We start from the raw sequence: 20656 nt of genomic DNA, 5'->3' as shown, positions 1-20656 counted from the left end.
GAAGATATAAAAGAACTCCAAATTACAGTAGATGACCTAAAAAACAAGACAGAGAAAACCAGAATACTGCAAGACCTGCAAAGCTGACTAAAAATGAAAATCAATAAAAGGAGTACAGGAAGAGTGGTCTCAGATGATGAAAGAAAGAAAATATCTGAAAAAATGAAGAAATATTGGGCAGACAGAAGAGCAAAACACCTTTCATATAAGAATAGACTCTAATAATTATATTACCTAAATATCATATTAAGTTATTGTTGCGCCAAATTGTATCCATGTGTAACAACTTGTTTACGACTTTGTATTTTTGACTAGAGTGGTCCAATGAAGGCCATAAAATTAATAATAAAACTGATATTTCGGTAGTTTTCACATCTGTCAACTCCCGCTTTCTTTGGGATTGGAATTATTATGTTCTTCTTGAAGTCTGAGGGAATTTCGCCTGTGTCATAAATCTTGCTAACCAGATGGTAGAGTTTTGTCAGGGCTGGCTCTCCCAAGGCTATCAGTAGTTCTAATGGAATGTTGTCTACTCCCGGAGCCTTGTTTCGAGGTATCCCATTTCATTTGTCACCTCGCTGTATAGGCGTCAATTCCGCATTACAATGGCTGTGTCCAGATGATTTTGATCACCTAGTACATATCGTAGAGAGTGTCGATTTCCAATCCTTTTTATGCCTGCAGAAATTATCTTGATTCAGGCGAACAGAAAATTGTCATTTTAATATAAAAATTAAACGAAAGTAGGCAGACAACAAAATGTGTTTTACCACAAGTGACTGCGTATTTCGAAGGCAGAATGTCAATTTTTGCTGGTCGTTATAGTTTAAGAGCAGAGATGTTGTATTGAAGTGACCGCTAAAACGGGATTGCACAAGGACTGTCAACAACATGAAGTAAGACGCACGCCAAATTGCGCCACCGTCGCAGTTAGCATCGACGCCCGTGACCCGACGCTGACCCTGGCGTCGATAGCAGCGCCGGCCCGTCCTGCGCTCCCTTTCAGGGTCGGGCGGTGGCGTTTTTCCAGATTTGGCGATGACGGGTGGCACGAGAGACGCCGCCGGCTGGCTCACGTGACCGCCGTAGTTGCTGGCGTCGACTCCCCGCGTAAGTTAACGATAGCGGCGCAAATAAAAACCGAGAGGCCTGCCAACGGTGGTCACAGCTGCGGACGCCAAAACACACCCGTCGTCCGGTTCACCGTTTGTCCTCTAGACAGTACTTCAAAACCCAAATATGGCCACTGCACAACTACTGGTGAGTAAATGGGTGTTCAGATGATTCAAATGACTCTAAGCACTATGGTACTTAACATATGAGGTCACCAGTCCCCTAGACTTAGAACTACTTAAACCTAACTAACCTAAGGACGTTGCAGCAGCTCGGTTCAGGACTGAAGCGTCTAGAACCGCCCGGCCACGGCCGCCGGCAAACGGGTGTTCAAAACGTACTTGGACTAACTTGGTTCCTCCAGTGAGAAGTACCATACCAGGCAACAAGCTCCTCGAATGATAAGTGGCATACCAGGCAACAAGTTCCCCGAACAATATGTAGCACTCAGTGCAACAAGTTCCCTCCATACATTGAATATCCCTTGCTAACGTTCATTTCCAGCTGTTACGAAGTCTTTTCCTACTTCTGTACCCTTCCGTGGATTCCCACAATACTGCTGATTTGGGGATTTTTGCCACCTTTCATGGGTAGAACATGCACCAAAAGCTTCAGTCTTCTTTCAGCAACGATTTTGTTCAGGCTGCGTTGATCACTTCTTAACGCCTTATCATTTGAGACGTGGTCGCAATAATTTATGATAAAAATTCGCTTAAAACGTCGTTCGTGAAGAATTCGCGTTAGTATTTTGCAGCTGTGACTTATTAAACTGATAGTTCGGTAATTTTCACGTCTGTCAACACCTGCTTTCTTTGGGATTGGAATTACTATATTCTTCTTGAAGTCTGAGGGTATTTCGCCTGTCTCATACATCTTGCTCACCAGATGGTAGAGTTTTGTCATGACTGGCTCTCCCAAGGCCACCAGTAGTTCTAATGGAATGTTGTCTACTCCCGGGGCCTTGTTTCGACTCAGGTCTTTCAGTGCTCTGTCAAACTCTTCATGCAGTATCATATCTCCCATTTCATCTTCATCTACATCCTCTTCCATTTCCATAATATTGTCCTCAAGTACATCGCCCTTGTATAAACCCTCTATATACTCCTTCCACCTTTCTGCCTTCCCTTCTTTGCTGAGAACTGGGTTGCCATCTGAGCTCTTGATATTCATACAAGTGGTTCTCTTCTCTCCAAAGGTCTCTTTAATTTTCCTGTAGGCAGTATCTATCTTACCCCTAGTGAGACAAGCCTCTACATCCTTACATTTGTCCTCTAGCCATCCCTGCTAAGCCATTTTGCAATTCCTGTCGATCTCATTTTTGAGACGTTTGTATTCCTTTTTGCCTGCTTCATTCACTGCATTTTTATATTTTCTCCTTTCATCAATTAAATTCAATATTTCTTCTGTTACCCAAGGATTTCTAGTAGCCCTCGTCTTTTTACCTACTTGATCCTCTGCTGCCTTCACTACTTCACCCCTCAGAGCTACCCATTCTTCTTCTACTGTATTTCTTTCCCCCATTCCTGTCAATTGTTCCCTTACGCTCTCCCTGAAACTCTCTACAACCTCTGGTTCTTTCAGTTTATCTAGGTCCCATCTCATTAAATTCCCACCTTTTTTCAGTTTCTTCAGTTTCAATCTGCAGTTCATAACCAATAGATTGTGGTCAGAACCCACATCTGCCCCTGGAAATGTCTTACAATTTAAAACCTGGTTCCTAAATCTCTGTCTTACCATTATATAATCTATCTGATACCTTTTAGTATCTCCAGGATTCTTCAGATATACAACGTTCTTTTATGATTCTTGAACCAAGTGTTAGCTATGATTAAGTTATGCTCTGTGCAAAATTCTACAAGGCGGCTTTCTCTTTCATTTCTTCCCCTCAATCCATATTCAGCTACTATGTTTCCTTCTCTCCCTTTTCCTACTGACGAATTCCAGTCACCCATGACTATTAAATTTTCGTCTCCCTTCACTATCTGAATAATTTCTTTTATCTCGTCATACATTTCATCAATTTCCTCATCATCTGCAGAGCTAGTTGCCATATAAACTTGTACTACTGTAGTAGGCATGGGCTTTGTGTCTATCTTGGCCACAATAATGCGTTCACTATGCTGTTTGTAGTAGCTAACCCGTACTCCTATTTTTTTATTCATTATTAAACCTACCCCTGCATTACCTCTATTTGATTTTGTATGTATAACCCTGTAATCACCTGACCAAAAGTCTTGTTCCTCCTGCCACCGAACTTCACTAATTCCCACTATGTCTAACTTTAACCTATCCATTTCCCTTTTTAAATTTTCTAACCTACCTGCCCGATTAAGGGATCTGACATTCCACGCTCCGATCCGTAGAACGCCAGTTTTCTTTCTCCTGATAACGACGTCCTCTTGAGTAGTCCTCGCCCGGAGATCCGAATGGGGGACTATTTTACCTCCGGAATATTTTACCCGAGAGGACGCCTTCATCATTTAATCTTACAGTAAAGCTGCATGTCCTCGGGAAAAATTACGGCTGTAGTTTCCCCTTGCTTTCAGCCGTTCGCAGTACCAGCACAGCAAGGCCGTTTTGGTTAATGTTACAAGGCCAAATCAGTCAATCATCCAGACCGTTGCCCCTGCAACTACTGAAAAGGCTGCTGCCCCTCTTCAGGAACCACATGTTTGTCTGGCCTCTCAACATATACCCCTCCGTTGTGGTTGCACCTACGGTACGGCCATCTGTATCGCTGAGGCACGCAAGCCTCCCAACCAACGGCAAGGTCCATGGTTCATGGGGGGGCCCATTTAGATACGGTTGCCTATATGTGGAAGTCGGGCAACATTTTGCGCTACTGGATGGTTTATAATTAAAATGCATCTACTCACAGAGATCCAGTGTGGACTGTAATTATCGTATGGCAGCGGAACTTGGTAGATATCCTAATGCGTTAATGCAGAACCGAATTAAGCTGGAAAAACATTATTTCCAATTCTGACCACCAGGTGCAAATCTGGCGCTGTGAATGCAAGAAAGACCTAAAATGGCTCTGAGCACTATGGGACTTAACTGCAGCGGTCATCAGTCCCCTAGAACTTAAAACTACTTAAACCTAACTAACCTAAGGACATTACACCCATCCATTCGCGAGGCAGGATTCGAACCTGCGATCGTAGCGGTCGCGCGGTTCCAAACTGTAGCACCTAGAACCGCTTGGCCACTCCGGTTGGCAGAAACACCTACATAAATGTTTGGATATGTAATGGATTAGGAACCGCACATGGGCAGAAAAGGTCAAACAAGTGAGAAAGGCATATTGTTGGTTTTGCTATTGGAACTATTTTTTTTCAGCAGATTAAAGCATCGGAATATCTTCCAAGTTTCGCTACGATAAATACAGCCGACACTAGATCTCCATGAATAGCGGGACTTTGATTTTACAACCTCGTATCTTCTGTTGCACTATAATTTCAATGGATCATTACAATTTTTTTGAACACAGTATTTGCGTTATCACTACTTATTATTAGCCACTTCATGGAGCTTAGTAGCGACTGGGTGTAAACTTTGTAGTGTTTTTCAAAAAATGGTTCAAATGGCTCTGAGCACTATGGGACTCAACTGCTGAGGTCATTAGTCCCCTAGAACTTAGAACTAGTTAAACCTAACTAACCTAAGGACATCACAAACATCCATGCCCGAGGCAGGGTTCGAACCTGCGACCGTAGCGGTCCCGCGGTTCCAGACTGCAGCGCCTTTAACCGCACGGCCACTTCGGCCGGCTGTAGTGTTTTTGCTAGGAGAAAGATGTCATCAGTAAAACCGAGATGTGTAAGCCTATGTTGCTCATTCCGACGTATGTCCATGTTGGAGCTGTCCGTAGTTTTTCTCATTACGGAATCTATGAAAAGGAATGGTGACAAAACGCATGCTTATTGGAGAGCTGTCAGAATGATAAAGAAAGGTGTGTTCACGTATGTTCTTACACAATAGCTCAAGTCTAGGTATATTTTATCGAACCACCAGTGAAATAGTCACGAATTAAAAATAGTCTTACGATATTTCATAGCGATTGTGTGGTGTGCGTATACTGTCTAAAGCTTTTTTGATATCAGCTACCACTTAGAAATGGCATAACTGCCGAAATTCGCTTGTACTGGACAGTAAAAACGTGATTATACTCGAAAGTGGAACGTATTGTCATTTGACCATATGGGAGCCGCCGAGCAGCGGCGTTATCTCAAGCAAAAAAACATTCATGAAACGATTGCAAAGTGCTTCTACATTTTTTCCGGGCCAGACTGAAATAATCCGAGAGGACTGAGTTAAACTGTATCAGGTGAAAGTATTGATATTCATATCTATGCTCAGATATGCAAAATTTACGTCAAAATTTATTTCTCAATGACCATTCTTGTTAAATGCTACCGGCCGGTGTGGCCAAGCGGTTCTAGGCGCTTCAGTCTGGAAACGCGCGACCGCTACGGTCGCAGGTTCGAATCCTTCCTCGGGCATGGATGTGTGTGACGTCCTAAGGTAGTAAGGTTTAAGTAGTTCTAAGTTCTAGGGGACTGATGACCTCAGATGTTAAGTCCCATAGTGCTCAGAGCTATTTGAACCATTTTTGTTAAGTGCTAACAACATACATTCCGATATTGTTATTAAAAAATCAAAAGTGGCAGTAATAAAATGTGTTTGGTCTAAATCTGTTCTATATTTTTCATGACTTTATTACGTATCTCACCTCAAATGCTCCCGGCCTACCAATGACTGATGATGATGGGGTCCCATACTCCAAGGAGCGTAGGGAACGATGCGGGAGACCCGTACCGCCGCACTAGGCAAGGATTGCAAAGAAGTATCATTTCACCTAATCTTGTGCAACATGTGTCTTTGAATCACTAAATTTTCTATTCTGTGTGTCATCGCATTTTAAATGTTTGTGGATCGCATCTTCTGATCCGGATACCGGGGGCCAACGCATTATTTCCCTAAACGGGCGTGAGAAACCTCCCAAACACCACACTCAGGTGCGCTGGGGTACCAGATGAACGATCGTTAATCCGCCACATGGATACGATCCGGGTTGGGCTTACCTGCCTGTCATGGAAGCTAGCGCGTTCCACATTAAGTTGTATCAGCAGGTCAGTGTAATGAACAGGCTCTCCCCAGAAAAAAAGGTCGGTTAGAGTGTACTACAATTGCTAACCCAGGGAGCGATGAAGCAAAACACTGGAAAATTGCGAGTCGGACTCCGAGAGTTCCCTACAAACTAAACTTTGTGCACAGATAGTTAATCCGTACCGGCAATCGAAAATGTTGACGATTTTGCGTGTCATCGATACTGACTTTGGCAAGATATCGGTCCGCGGAATTCCAAGACTTTCGAGAACGTTTCAAATTTAAGCTTAAATTTTTTGTGTAATTTGGCATTCGCTATAGCAATTTTTCATTTATTTTATTTACTTTGGAATTACATTAACATGCTATAGTAATTGCCAGCAGCAGGTGCGTTGACTTCGTCTGCTTTCGTCTCTGTAGCGATTACTGGTAAGATTTGACGGAATCCTCCAGAAAAGAAAACGGTACAGACGGCCACTGTACTGCTGTTGTTACCTAATGTCGAAAGTTTCAGCAAATATTTTACGGGCTGTTGGAACCTCACCCAAACAATAGAAGTCTAACCCCCTCAGTATTGAGCTACTTCCAAATATTGCAAATGCTGTGCGTGTTGCAGCCATAGATTGTCAGAATAATTTCTATATAGAATGAGCAATTTGTAAGGGATCTGCGATACTGGTGACGGCATGGTGTGGTAGTCAGAGAGTCTAACACCTGACACCGTTGGTGGCAAAGGCATCGATTTCACAGCGGTAGAGGACTTCGGTTCAACGCAGTTCAGCCATTTAGCACGAAATATTTATAAATTATATACACAAATCTTTCTTGTGAATCAGCCTACTTAATACTGAAAACCATGTCAAAGTCCCCGAAATAATTCATGACGATTTTGATGGGTTACTAATGCAATGTAGCTTTTTAATGGTAAAAAAAATGTTTTTTATGTCATATCATTAAAAATTAACGATTTTTCCTAAATTTGTACTGTGAAAACCTTGTTTTTTTACCAAAGTTCATGATTCTAGGTCAATGGGAACTACCCTATATGTTTTGATGAGTGAGTTTGCGAGTAAAGAAGTGGACGATGTGGTAAAGAAGGCATTGGCTGGTAGTGGCTATAGAATGGGGGACGAAGAAATAAAAATTATTTATTATACTGACGATGCAGTTCTGCTAGCAAACAGTGAAGACACCGTGCAGAAACTTTGACATATATTTAACGTGGCAGACAAAACCCAAAATATGGTCATATCCAGTCAAACACTCAAATGTATGAGCACATCTGTGGAACCAATTAGATGCGATCTGGAAGTGGATGGAAAAATTATTCAACAGGTAATAACATTTAAATATCTCGATACTGAACTATGCAGCAATGAAAATGTTGGAAGGTTAGAGAACGAGTAGCAAAAGCAAACAAATTGGCAGTATGTCTAAAGATAGTAATTGGAAAAACGAAAGTATAGAAATAGATGCAAAGATGTGGGTATACAAAACAGTAGTGAGGTGAATTATGACATACACAGCTGAGACAAGACATGAAACATCCAAAAGTAGAAGAGTTTTGGAAACCACTGAAATGAAAATTCTGCGAAGTATTACAGAGAAGACACTGAGAGATAGATAGAGAAGTGAAACCATTAATGAGTGGGTACATAAGAGAAAGCATGAATGGAACGAACACTAGACAGGATGGATGAACGGAAGACTGTGAAAAACGTGAGAAATAAATCACCAGCCGGTGAAAGAAATATCGGCCGTCCAAGGAAAAGGTGGAGTGATAACCTCTGGGTAGAGCGAGGGGTACTAAAGGAGACAACCTTCAGCCTAGGAAAACTGCAAGAAGAAGAACAGACAGACAGACAGACAGACAGACACAAAGTGTCCTCGTAAGGGTTCCGTTTTTGTCGAATGAGGTATGGAATCCTAAAAAGGAATTGGCGGGCACTGGAGTTGCACAAGCTATTTAGGGCATAGCTCATGACATTGAGAAGGGATGCAGAGAAATACAGAGCAGCATTAAAGTACAGGAAAGGTAGATGACTGTAAGAAAGCAAATAGATTACGCGCCAAGTATAGCTCTGACCCTAACGTTCTGATTCCTGCTCTGTCCACAGCCGCAGCCGCTGCTCGACCCTTCGGAACTACTGAGGCCAGAGCCCCTGCACGCGGGGAAGCCCGTCTCGCAGTTCCGCGACTACACCATCGATGAGAGTGACCCCATCAAGGAGCGCGTGCGCAGGCTGTACCACGTCATGCACACTCACCAGACCGTGGACTTCGTCAGGAGTGAGTATCTGACGTCCGTCCCAGGACTACACAGTAGCCCATCAAAAGCAGCCGGACACCTGTTGGTGGGCATTAACGTGGGGTATGTCCACACTTTACCTTTATGACGATTTGAGCTCTACTGGGGACACTTTTAGTGAAGCATCTGAGTGACTGGAGGTAGTGATGCTGTACGCTGGGATCTGGGGCAAAGCGGAGGTTCTAACTCACCCAAAAGGCGTTCCATTGAGTTCAGGTGGGGACTCGGAGCAAGCCAGTCCGTTTCAGGAATGGTATTGTCCACAAATCATTGCCTCATACATGTTGGTTTACGAAAAGGTGTTTTATAAGACCAATACAAACAGTTGTCGTGTCCGAACTGTTATTCTACTTTACACAGTGCATAATGCTATAATATGTATTCAAATCCGTCCTCATTTAGCGTTTCGTTAAGCTACAACCTAACCTGCGAACAATCCCACAGCGATCGCCCCCTTGTAATCCACTGTTGGCACTACACACGCTAGCGGTTGACGTTCTCCAATTATTCGCCAGACCTAAGCCCTTTCATGGTGTTACGTGATTCATTGCTCCAGATCACTCTTTTGCAGCCATTCACTGCCCAGTGGCATCGCTGTTTACACCACTTCAATCATCGCTTAGTACTGACTACAGAAATATGTGGAGGAGATTTCTGCCACTGCGGAACAGGTCGCTAAAATAACTGGTCAACTGCTGTTCAAAAATTCTTATGTGCTGACGCGTTTCGCGCACAGCCCGTCATCAGAACACCAAAAACAAATGTCTTCTTACACAGCATGGAGTAACATGTATCTGTAGTCAGCATCAAACCTCAATTCAGTGAGTTCACTTGAGCTCTGACCCGATGGCTAATACATGTGCCTCAATACTCTGTACGAATACTTTTCTTTTTCGAGTTATGATGATGGGCTGTGCCAGATACGCGTCAATAAATAAGAATTTTTGAACAACGAGTGACCAATTATTCCAGCGACCTGTTCAGCTGTGAGCCGCGCGGAGTGGCCGCCCAGTTCGAATTGCCATGTCACGGATTGCACGGCCCCTCCCTCCGGGTGTTCGAGTCCTCCCTCTGGCATGTGTGTTGTTCTTAGCATAAGTTAGTTTAAGTAGTGTATAAGTCTAGAGATCGATGACCTTAGTAGTTTGGTCCCTTAGGAATTCACATACATTTGAACATTTGTTCAGCAGTGGTATCATTCTGCTCAGTTTTACGTCAGGGTCGCAGGCCTCCAGCGTGACCTCATGTCCCACCATAAGTTATGAGGAACTGCCAACAATTGTACTTTGTCCTTTTTCACTCTCTACCCAAAGTGTGGTACATAGGTGGACTGCTGGAACTCTCGAATGAGTCTTTCCGCTGATTTCATGCGATTTTTTACAACCACCCTCCGGAGTGCTCGATGGTCCCTGTCCGTCAATATACGAGGTCTCCTTGGTCCCGGTTTTTGCTGTGGTTGTTCCATCGCATTTCCACTTCACTGTTACATGTCCAACAGTCCATCAGCGTCCGATTCTCGTGATATCTATAGGTCAACTGCACTTAACATAGGGGTATTCAGATACTTTTTATCACATAGCGTGCGTCTGTGGTGTTGAACAAATAGATTGTGTTATCTCTGCACACTAATCACAGACGTCACTTCATTTAAAGGATAATTGAAAACGAAACAAATGATCAGAAAAGTAAGTAAAGTGTTTACTATTTCGAAAGTAACCTCCATAACTGTTACTACATTTACCCCACCGTGAGAAAAGACAGTCAATGCCTTCACGGAAAAAATATTTGAGGCTGTCTACGGAACCACGATTGTACTCAGGCGTGCACTTCGTCCGAAGGAAATCGACCGCCACCAGTGTCTTTCTTCGGCGCTCCAGAAATATGGAAATCGTGTGGGGAGAGGTCGGGACAATATGGAGCATGTGTAAGCGATTACCAGCGATAGTTCTGCACCGTATTCAAAAGAACATTGGTAAAACCTAAGCCCGCTACGTTGCCTAGGTCGTTTCGACTAGACTGCACATCTGCGGAGACAAATGTATTAATAGATATGGCGATTACTTTTGAAATGATACTTACTATTTTCCATCTATCTCCTTTTCGTGTGACTGCCCCTTGTATTTTTACTTGGCGGAGACATCATTTGAAATTTAGATAAAGGCTATGGTAACTCACTCGAGTTATTGGTGCACATGACCACCTGATGACGTTATTGATATGTGGCACAATTGTTTAAAAATGTGCTGCTTGTTATTGTTCAAGTAATGAAAGATCAAAAATTGGTGAAGTACTTTGTTCACAGTGAGCGTTTAAAGAAAACAGTTTTGTGATAACGTGGAAATTACAAGGGAACGTTTTAGCCAGATAAATTGTTCAATATTTTAATAAAAAGCAACAATTCATCATCTGTGGCTCATCTGTTGGTTGGGTTGGGTTGATTGTGGGAAGAGACCAAACTGTGAGGTCATCGGTCTCATCGGATCAGGGAAGGAAGGGGAAGGAAGTTGGCCGTGCCCTTTCAGAGGAACCATCCCGGAATTTGCCTGGAGCGATTTAGGGAAATCACGGAAAACCTAAATCAGGATGGCCCGACGCGGGATTGAATCGTCGTCCTCCCGAATGCGAGTCCAATGTGCTAACCACTGCGCCACCTCGCTCGGTAAAAAGCAAATATTACTCGAATTGTTTCGCTCAACTGTTGGTAACCAGTCATCTTCAGAAAATGTTTATACTTGCTTTTCTAGGAATTTCGTGAGCCTAGGTCTAGGGCGCTGCAGTCATGGACTGTGCGGCTGGTCCCGGCGGAGATTCGAGTCCTCCCTCCGGCATGGGTGTGTGTGTTTGTCCTTAGGATAATTTAGGTTAAGTAGTGGGTAAGCTTAGGGACTGATGGCGTTAGTAGTTAAGTACCATAAGATTTCACACACACTTGAACACACTTGTACTTCATGAAGATCAAACAAAATCGGTTTTTGTTCCAAAAAATAACCAGTTCTGGGCGCCTTATGACTGTAGAACGTCGCCATGTGTGACAAGGGGATCCTTAGTCATACCGAAGATTGCAGGACAATCGATTTAGCATCAATATTTAGCTGTGAAAAATATTTGTTCCTGATAGATTCCGAAAAATCTGATCAAAGGTCAGAATTAGGTTCGTCTCAGTAGGCGGCCGAGGAAATGCTAAATCCCTGTGACGAAATTTAAAAAATAATTCTACGAAACAGAAAGAATCAATTGTTTGTATGTCCAAAAATGAACCGGAACCAACTAAAATTGTTCTTTCTTGAGGAACTTCTAACAAAATTATCTGTTGTTTCTACATATACATTTTCACTCCGCAAGCCATCTTGTGGTGTGTGGCGGAGGTCACAGTCACTACCGCTTTTTCCTGTTCAAGTCATCAATGGTTTATGGGAAAAACGATTGTTGGTAAGCCACCATGTGAGCTCGAATCTCTCTTATTTTATCTCCACAGTCATTTCGCGAGATATGCGTGGGAGGAAGCAATATATTAGATGACTCTTCTAGGAACGCACGCTCTCGGAACTTTAACAGTAGGTCTCACCGTGATGCAGAAGGCCTCTCTTGCAACGCCTGCCACTGGAATTTGTGGAGCATCTCTGGTAAATTCAGTGGCAGACAATGCAAGACAGGCGCTCTGCATGCGCTTTGGTTCCAAGGGCGTACGTTCCTGGAGGAGTCAAAAAATAAACTGAACCTTCCTACGTATATCTTGCTTTTCTTTGGTCAACACTACACGTATCGTGACCATCGATCGATGAACGGTTAATGAGGAATGTAGTACAACAACGTGTTTGCCACAAGTCATCGATGAAAACAGGAAAAACAATCGAAACATGCATGAGTCTCCGTAATGATAGTGCCAGGCTGAACACAGCTAGTCAAACAAGTGATTATTTGATGGAGAGAGACATTGAATTAAGGTATCGTTTCCTGATTTGTTGGCTAAAAACTTTTTCTTTCTTTATGTCAAGCAAAAATGCGCAAACCATGATATTCGTCACTTTATTGAGACGTTTGTAGCAGAACCACCTAAGATCAGTATCTATCTTATTTCAGCCAGATTTACGCCTGACAATCGTTTCGTTCCACGGTCACCCTCCAGATGTGAGAATGTTAAATTTTTGCAGTTCATTAATCAATCATTTAATCTTGTTAATTTTCAGGCTCAACTGTTACCACCCTCTCACTACAATCTCCAGCAACTCCGTGTTCCACAATCTGTTTCAAGTTAGAATGTTCTTCAATAGTTGTTACAGTTTTGTTCCATTTATTTGTACAGATATTTCGCTGCAGATTAGGGCATCGACATAACTCTGATATTCCTTTACACAGGCCGACACGAGAAGTGGCTCAAATTCGACAAGTTCCAGGCCCCAATTCTGGACGCTTTGGAGCAGCTCAACCGCCTCGTGGACGAGAGTGACCCTGATGTCGACGTGCCAAACATTGTGCACGCCTACCAGACTGCTGAGCGCATTCGCGCAGACCACCCCGACTGCGAGTGGTTCCAGCTCACAGGGCTCATCCACGACTTGGGCAAGGTAAGGGCACGAACATTGCCTTCTTAAGGGACGACGCTCGAAACTGAAATGGGACATACGACACTGATTCTTACAAAAGTCATTTCGCTCATAAAAACGATCTTATAGCTGGATTCAACCCTCCAGTTTCTACATCTAGTCTCTAATGACCGAATCAGGAAGATTGGTTGGTTGGTTGGTTGGTTTGGGGAAGGAGACCAGACAGCGTGGTCATCGGTCTCATCGGATTAGGGAAGGATGGGGAAGGAAGTCGGCCGCGCCCTTTCAGAGGAACCATCCCGGCATTTGCCTCGAATCAGGAAGACGTATTCTATTTCACTCTACAAGATGCCAGGATAATTTTTGTTTTCCGTGTCTGTTGATAGAAAGCCATATACAGAGCTCCATAGCTCACCATTCGCAGACAAAAGCCACATACGGTATATCTCTAGAGTTACCAAAATTTTCATTGCAAAGTCATTCATGATGCTGACATTAGGAATGTTATCCAACAAGGGTCAGGGGGCGAAAAAGGAGAAGGGACAGACGTAGGCATGGAATCCAGCGAATAACAATGCTGTTTCATGGGAGCAAAAGAAAACGGAGCGCCAGGCATCGTTTCTTTTAAAAAAATGTATTTACATATTCAGGAACACAGTGCAAAAAAAAACTTAAAAGATTTGTCTCTACAACAATGACATGTTAGGCAAAAGAACTTCAATCGTGTTCAGGTTGGCAATGTACCGCGAGAACATAATATAGTCTATTTCCCGCTATCATATCACGTTACTTGTAGTTGAAATCAAGCATAAATTCTTGAAAGGTTTTGTGCTAGACAAAAAAATGTAAAATAATGTACTTCAAATAACAAATAAAATAGTAGAAAGAATAACAACAACTTAGATGAACAGGAAAGAAATCATAAAGTTTGAAGGACTTTAAGTCGGATGGAGGTAGATTCCCAGAAATCACATGGAAGCAAGGAAGATTAGGTATTAACGTCCCGTCGGCATCGAGATCATTAGCGACGGTGCACAAGCTCATGTTGTTTCCGTGATGATGAAGGAAATCGGCCGTGCTATTTCAAAGCAACTACCCCGGTATTTTCCTGGAGTGACTCGGGGGAATTGCGGGAAAACTAAATCTCGATGGCCGAAAGCGCATTTTAGCCATTCAGTATGCCAGTCATTGCGCCATTTCATTCTGTCATAATTTAACAAAATGAAAAACAAGGTGCAAGAAACTTTTGTCAGCATGTAGAGCAGCTGCTGGAAAAGTTCTCGTAAGCAATTTTTGTATCTATAGCGTACGTAGAGTCCCGGCAACTACATTGTTTACCTCCCTCCTAACGGCTCCCGAGTTAGAAACCGTAGTCGACGTATAAACAACTAATGTTTCGCCGCAATGTGTGCGAAAAATCTTAAAAGATAAATTGGTAATTACTTCGAAAGCCAGCTATTCTTGCAGATATCTTTAGTATATGAGGACAAAACGTTTATAGACAGTTTTATACATCGACAATGGCCTCTTAGCCAGGAACTCTTAACAGAAGTAATCAGCGTCTGGAAGATACTTCATACATTCTATTACATTCTACGTGTAATCCCTTTTGAATGAGATGTCGAACTCAAGAAAATGGAACTAGGTTAGAGTAACCCGTGATAGATCCTGAGTATAAGCTCTTACACCATGACAGTTTACTGTAGAGTGAAAGCTGTTAATTATTAAAGAATATTACCTTTTTACTATTTCCTACGCTGTGTTACCTAACTAGAGTTATTTAATAGGTATTGCTTGGACTAATCTTTAAAATTCGAAGCCGGCCGGTGTGGCCGTGCGGTTCTAGGCGCTTTAGTCTGGAATAGCGTGACCGCTACGGTCGCAGGTTCGAATCCTGCCTCGGGCATGGATGTGTGTGACGTTCTTAGGTTAGTTAGGCTTCAGTAGTTCTAAGTTCTAGGGGACTGATGACCACAGATGTTAAGTCCCATAGTGCTCAGAGCCATTTGAACCATAAAATTCGAATTTTAGTTACCTCTTTAATGTCCTTAGGCAATTACAGAATATGTTGCTTTGCATTTCATGGTTGTTTATTTTCGGTAAATGTGAGCGTTTGAAGACAGTGTCCGTATTTTGTTTATGGGAGCCACAAAAATGATCCCATAGCTAAATGTGGTGAACATATAGCTTGAATTGTATTTGTGATAATATTTTTAGAAATGGAACACTTTATGACATTTCTCAAAGATTTTCAATCGTAGCGGCTGTGGAGAATACTTTGCAGTTTCTTCAAGTTAGTGTTTTTCACAGAAACGCAGGTATATCAGTATAAAAATCCACAGTGATTTTATGCACTAACAGTATAAACAAGTTCCAGAGATTTTTAAATTGGGCAGCGTAAAATGTGGTATATTTGAAAGAATAAAAAGAAGTGCAAATATGGCCTGTTTATAACCGTCTCTCTGGTTTGGAATTCTCAAGAGTCGCCCGCAGCTCGTGGTCGTGCGGTAGCGTTCTCGCTTCCCACGCCCGGGTTCCCGGGTTCGATTCCCGGCGGGGTCAGGGATTTTCTTTGCCTCGTGATGGCTGGGTGTTGTGTGATGTCTTTAGGTTAGTTAGGTTTAAGTAGTTCTAGGGGTCTGATGACCATAGGTGTTAAGTCCCATAGTGCTCAGAGCCATTTGAACCATTTTTTTTTTTTCAAGAGTCGAAGTGATGTTAGAAAACCTCTTGTAAACATTTTGTATTTATTAATTTGTTCATTGTGTAATACGTTAAATCCTGGCGATGCCATGTTGTTAGAGAAGGGACACTACTACATCATTCAATCGTAGCAAATTTGGAAAATATGTTACTTTTAAGTAAAACCTTCTAGGTTGTTTGGGCTCGGCATGTTCCTCTTGGATTTTTTCCTATACAATCGACGTTTCGGCTGCTGTTCTGCTATCTTCTCGAGCAGGATGTTCTGGTGTCCCTGATTAGGTGAACAGCTAACCGGGAACATCAGCAGATCCTGAAGAAGATCCCAGCAGACGAGTCGAAACGTCGATAGTGTAAGAATAAACTGAAGAGGAATATGAGGCTGCCAAACAACTTAGAAGATTTTACCATCAGTTACAGTTGCCACCCAAGCCTGTAGACTTATCTACGCTGCGCATTCAAGGGGCTGTATTACCGGAGAAAACTCATTTCTGACCTTCACATGAAAAAAAAGGTAAATAAATTCAACTGAAATGCATGTCTGCATTTCTGGAGAATAACGACTTATTACTGTTTCCAGCTTATGGCGTTCTACGACGAGCCTCAGTGGGCAGTCGTAGGCGATACTTTCCCAGTGGGCTGCGCCTGGGCCGACTCCATCGTCTACAGGGACACCAGCTTCGTCGACAACCCAGATGGCAAGGATCCACGTTACAAGTACGTCATCGAAAGTCACAAGACGAAGTTTTATTAAGACATACAGTCAGGTGAAATGAAATTTCAACGGCACTGAGGACGAACAGTTTTAGAGACAGCAAACATATTTTGTTACGAAACTTCCTGGCAGATTAAAACTGTGTGCCGGGCTGAGACTCGAACTCGGGAAGGTAGGAGACTAGGTACTGGCAGAAGTAAAGCTGTGAGGACGGGACGTGAGTCGTGCTTGGGTAGCTCAGTTGGTAGAGCACTTGCCCGCGAAAGGCAAAGGTCCCGAGTTCGAGTCTCGGCCCGGCACACAGTTTTAATCTGCCAGGAAGTTTCATATCAGCGCACACTCCACTACAGAGTGAAAATCTCATTCTGGATATTTTGTTACCTCTTTGACCCCCAAGTGGAATACGTTTGGGTACTTGCTAACTTTCATCTAATGTTCTGTAGTCATCATAATAAAATGAATCGATTTCTCTTGCATTGGTTTCCTCCTGTGACTGTCGACCATCATCTACACTGAACAACAAATGGGGTCAGAGTGGTTGTCAATTTATAGAGTGTTAGCAATAACGACCTACGAAAGATGTTGTCCAGCTACATGTCCTGGACCCAATTCTTTCCATATGCATTACATTAATTCTACGACGGACGGTCTCGTCTCTGTAATGGCGACGATTTCACACAGACAAATATAATACAGTCCTGTCCAGTCTTCTCCCTCAGACTTGCAAAGGGTTTGTTCTTTTTGTATCATGACTATGCCAGACCACCACAAACGAGAACAGGCAAACCCCAGTTTCGATTACTTCATTCTTGATGTTAAGAGGATATTTATTCTCAGTACTATAGATTACACTCGTTTGTTGCTAATTTCTCAGTTTTTACACGCTGTCTGTTTCGGAGAAATGTGTTTATATTTAAGATAATTCTTATTTATTGTTCTGTCTCAGTTGCCCACTTTCTTTTTTCGATTACATGTTTCGATCACTCAGGATCATCACAATATACAAGTAATGACATCAGCAACCGGCCTTGTCTACTCAGAATAACATATCAAAGCACTCTTGTTCTGAATAGACGAGTTGCTGATGCAATTACTTACCCAGAGTGATCGAAATATGTAATCGAATTTAAAAAGTGTGCCACTGAGACGGGACAATAAATAAGAATTATCTCAAATATCTACTCGTATACAGTTGCTGAATTCTCTCAATACGATAGATTACGTCGACTGTAGTGAAATATATTAATCATATAAATGTGGGATATCGTAACTTAGGATTTACAAATAAGACCAATTTCTTAATTAGTGGAAACTTATGCCGTTTCCACCATTTATTGTTCCATACCACTAAGTTTAAACGCACGATGTATTAATTCAAAAGTCACAGTTTTTCACAGCTTGTGTAACATGGGACAAGGGAGTAATAATTGGATGGTCCATTTTTCAGCTATGTTTTTGCTTCTTATTTCTGCTAAAGAAGGAAAATCACTGAAGACAGTGGTTACTGAAAACGCTGATTCACGCGACTCAACTATTCAGTCAATCGAACCTCGACAGAATTATTAGAGTTTGTTGGATCGTCAATATCGATTTAGAAATTTTTTTTTTTGTACTTGTGATCTAGTTGGGGTGATTCTGCTACTTATCAGTATGTGTATTGCGTTACAGCACTAAATACGGAATCTACACACCAAACTGTGGCCTTGACAATCTCCTGATGTCGTGGGGCCACGACGAGTACATGTACCACGCACTGAGGCACAACGGTTCCAAGCTGCCAGAGATCGCACACAAGATCATCCGCTTCCATTCGTTCTACCCGTGGCACTCCGGCGGCGATTACATGCACCTCTGCAACGAGAAGGATGTCGAAACCCTGAAGTGGGTCAGAGAATTCAAGTAAGCAACACTTTAGCCTCTAAAGTACTTTTACTGTTGCACTCTTGCTAAGCTTCTGTTACTTACGATTCGTGTACTTCTTCCAATGACGCCCTAATTATTGCGGCTGACAATTTAAAGATTACAGGAATCAGTTCGAAATAACTGCATTTTTTGTACTGTAACTAGTGTAACTGAAGTGATGAACTGTCTCTTGCAGCAAGTATGACCTTTACACGAAAAGCGACGAGACGCCAGACATTGAGGCGCTGAAGCCATACTACCAGAGCCTGATTGACAAGTACCTGCCTGGAACGCTCAGCTGGTAGGAAACTTCAACCTGCTGTTGAAACTCCATCCTCCCATGCGGACGGACGTCACTGCCTGAGTCTCCAAACGCGAAATTCGTGTCCTTCAGGTGCACATCACCTAACTGCGACTGTTGAACGTAGAATGTTGCTGTACACTCGTATTATGTTGTAGCTTGTTAGTAAGAAGTGTCAACAATTCACTGACTACTGAACAATATACTTGTAAATAAGACTGACGGATTCCTTTCTTTCTGTATGTATGCTCGCACCAATCGTTTTCATTTCATTTCAACTGTAATAAGTGGGATAAAAAATAAAACATGAAACTGTAAAATGTTGTCTGTACAAAAGAACCCATTTGTGGACAGTGTTTCTCTATTGGAACTCATGTTCAGCTGCACTCAAGAAGGTAAAGACAGCTACAAATCTGCAAAGTTGTCAAGGGTGTATCATTAAGAGAAAGGTCAGGTAACAACAACAAATGTACTTGAGAACATCAGAGAAAGACAAACTGAGGACAGTCCTGCTAATAGCATTGTGTGCCTAGCCAAGGAAAGGATAAATGTGCGGCTAATATCTTGATACAGATTATAATCTCAGAAGGAATGAGACAACTGTGTGATAAATGTACATGATAGACGCCGGAAAACGATGTAAATTTTGTTAGAAGTAATATTCAGACAGCACACACTTCGGGTAAGTAATCACTCTTGCTACTGGTTTGATGCTGGCTTCAATCACTTCCTACCTCCTGCTAATCACTTTCTGCATAGATATACATCCCTTATAATCTATTTTGTATAGTTTAGTCTCTGTCTCCTTTTTCAGTTTTCCATTCCACTGCTCCTTTCAGCGCCAAGTGAAAACATTTCCAGATGCCGTACCAGATGTGCCAACAAACTGGCCTCCGGAAAAAGGTTCCCATGGACATATTTCCTCTCCTATTCTTCTTTAGCAACTTTTCGTTTTATACCCAGTCTATTCTCTGAAATATGCTCAGTTTCTTCTCTCTTTATAGTTATAAAATGTTCTGGTTCATCCTCACACCTCCTGGATTTTATCCTCAACTCAAAATGAATATTTGATACTAGTAGGGAAGACAACTTTATCAGTTGAATTCATCGTTTGATTTCATGCAACCTGGCTTCGGCTGATGGTTATTTGTTTTTGGTTGGAATCTACGTTACCCTCGGAGGTATAAGGAGCATAGATAACAATATGGCCGTATGCTGTATTTCTGGAATTTTGAAATTTGTAGTAAGATCCTGTGGGACCAAACTGCTGAGGTCATCGGTCCCTAGACTTACACACTACTTAATGTAAGTTAAACTAACGTATGCTAACGACACCACACCCATGCCCGCGGGAGGACTCGAACCTCCGAAGGGGCCAGCCGTGCGAGCCGTGACAAGGCGCCCAAGACCTCTCGGCTACCTTTCGCGGTGCTGCATTTCTGTTTGAACTATCGGCTCATGCTGTACTTCTGCTTGAAGGGTGTGATCGGCCGCCATGTTTCTGTGGTCAAAAGAGTCACAGAGACCTGGTTAGAAATGCTTGTTCTCGTTATTTAACACTCTGTCCATGCAATAATTTCAGAAGATATTTAATATCAAAATGTTTTCATGCATAACACAATGTCATAAAAGCTCTTTTTTGGTTTTGTCTTTAGATCCATATTTGACGCAGCAATACAAAGCACTTGGCCTCCTCAATATAAGTGTTAGGTTTGGTAACAAACTTCGAAAAATAAAAAGGAAAAGTGTACAAAGTGATATGCTCTTTTCGAACTCACTTTAAATCACCTTATACTGTATTTACGTCGATGTAAGCTAAAAGCATGAGCCCAAATGTGATGCTTGTTTACATACGCGATAGTGTTTCTTGCTCATTGCATTTTCACCTTACACACTTTTAAGATATTTTATTGCCCACATTTGTAAATATAAACCTCGCTTGCGCTTTCTGTGTCACTCCGTAA

At 42.3% G+C, this 20656-nt stretch overlaps 1 protein-coding gene and 1 non-coding gene across 2 annotated transcripts; both read left to right on the top strand.

Moving 5' to 3' along the window:
• The first annotated feature begins 1103 nt into the window (after window positions 1-1103).
• Window positions 1104-19012, top strand: LOC124619930 (inositol oxygenase-like). Its single transcript, XM_047146573.1, has 6 exons — window positions 1104-1260; window positions 8340-8511; window positions 12887-13095; window positions 16355-16491; window positions 18158-18388; window positions 18588-19012. Exons 1-6 carry the CDS (start codon window positions 1240-1242, stop codon window positions 18694-18696), a joined length of 879 nt encoding a protein of 292 aa, XP_047002529.1. The 5' UTR covers window positions 1104-1239; the 3' UTR covers window positions 18697-19012.
• Window positions 16715-16789, top strand: Trnas-cga. Its single transcript has one exon. It is a non-coding gene; the product is annotated as a tRNA-Ser (tRNA).
• Window positions 19013-20656: the final 1644 nt, after the last annotated feature.

The sequence above is a fragment of the Schistocerca americana genome, chromosome 6 (genome assembly GCF_021461395.2).
Source record: "Schistocerca americana isolate TAMUIC-IGC-003095 chromosome 6, iqSchAmer2.1, whole genome shotgun sequence".
NCBI classification, from domain to species: Eukaryota; Metazoa; Arthropoda; class Insecta; order Orthoptera; family Acrididae; genus Schistocerca; species Schistocerca americana.
The sequence above is the reverse complement of the archived record's forward strand: the minus strand, read 5'-3'. Positions and strand labels throughout refer to the sequence as shown.

Coding starts and splice junctions, on each gene's coding strand:
- LOC124619930 (XM_047146573.1), top strand. CDS start 1,240: ATGGCCACTGCACAACTACTG. Junction 1,261..8,339: donor TGGCCACTGCACAACTACTG/GTGAGTAAATGG, acceptor CTCTGTCCACAG/CCGCAGCCGCTGCTCGACCC. Junction 16,492..18,157: donor GGCAAGGATCCACGTTACAA/GTACGTCATCGA, acceptor ATTGCGTTACAG/CACTAAATACGGAATCTACA.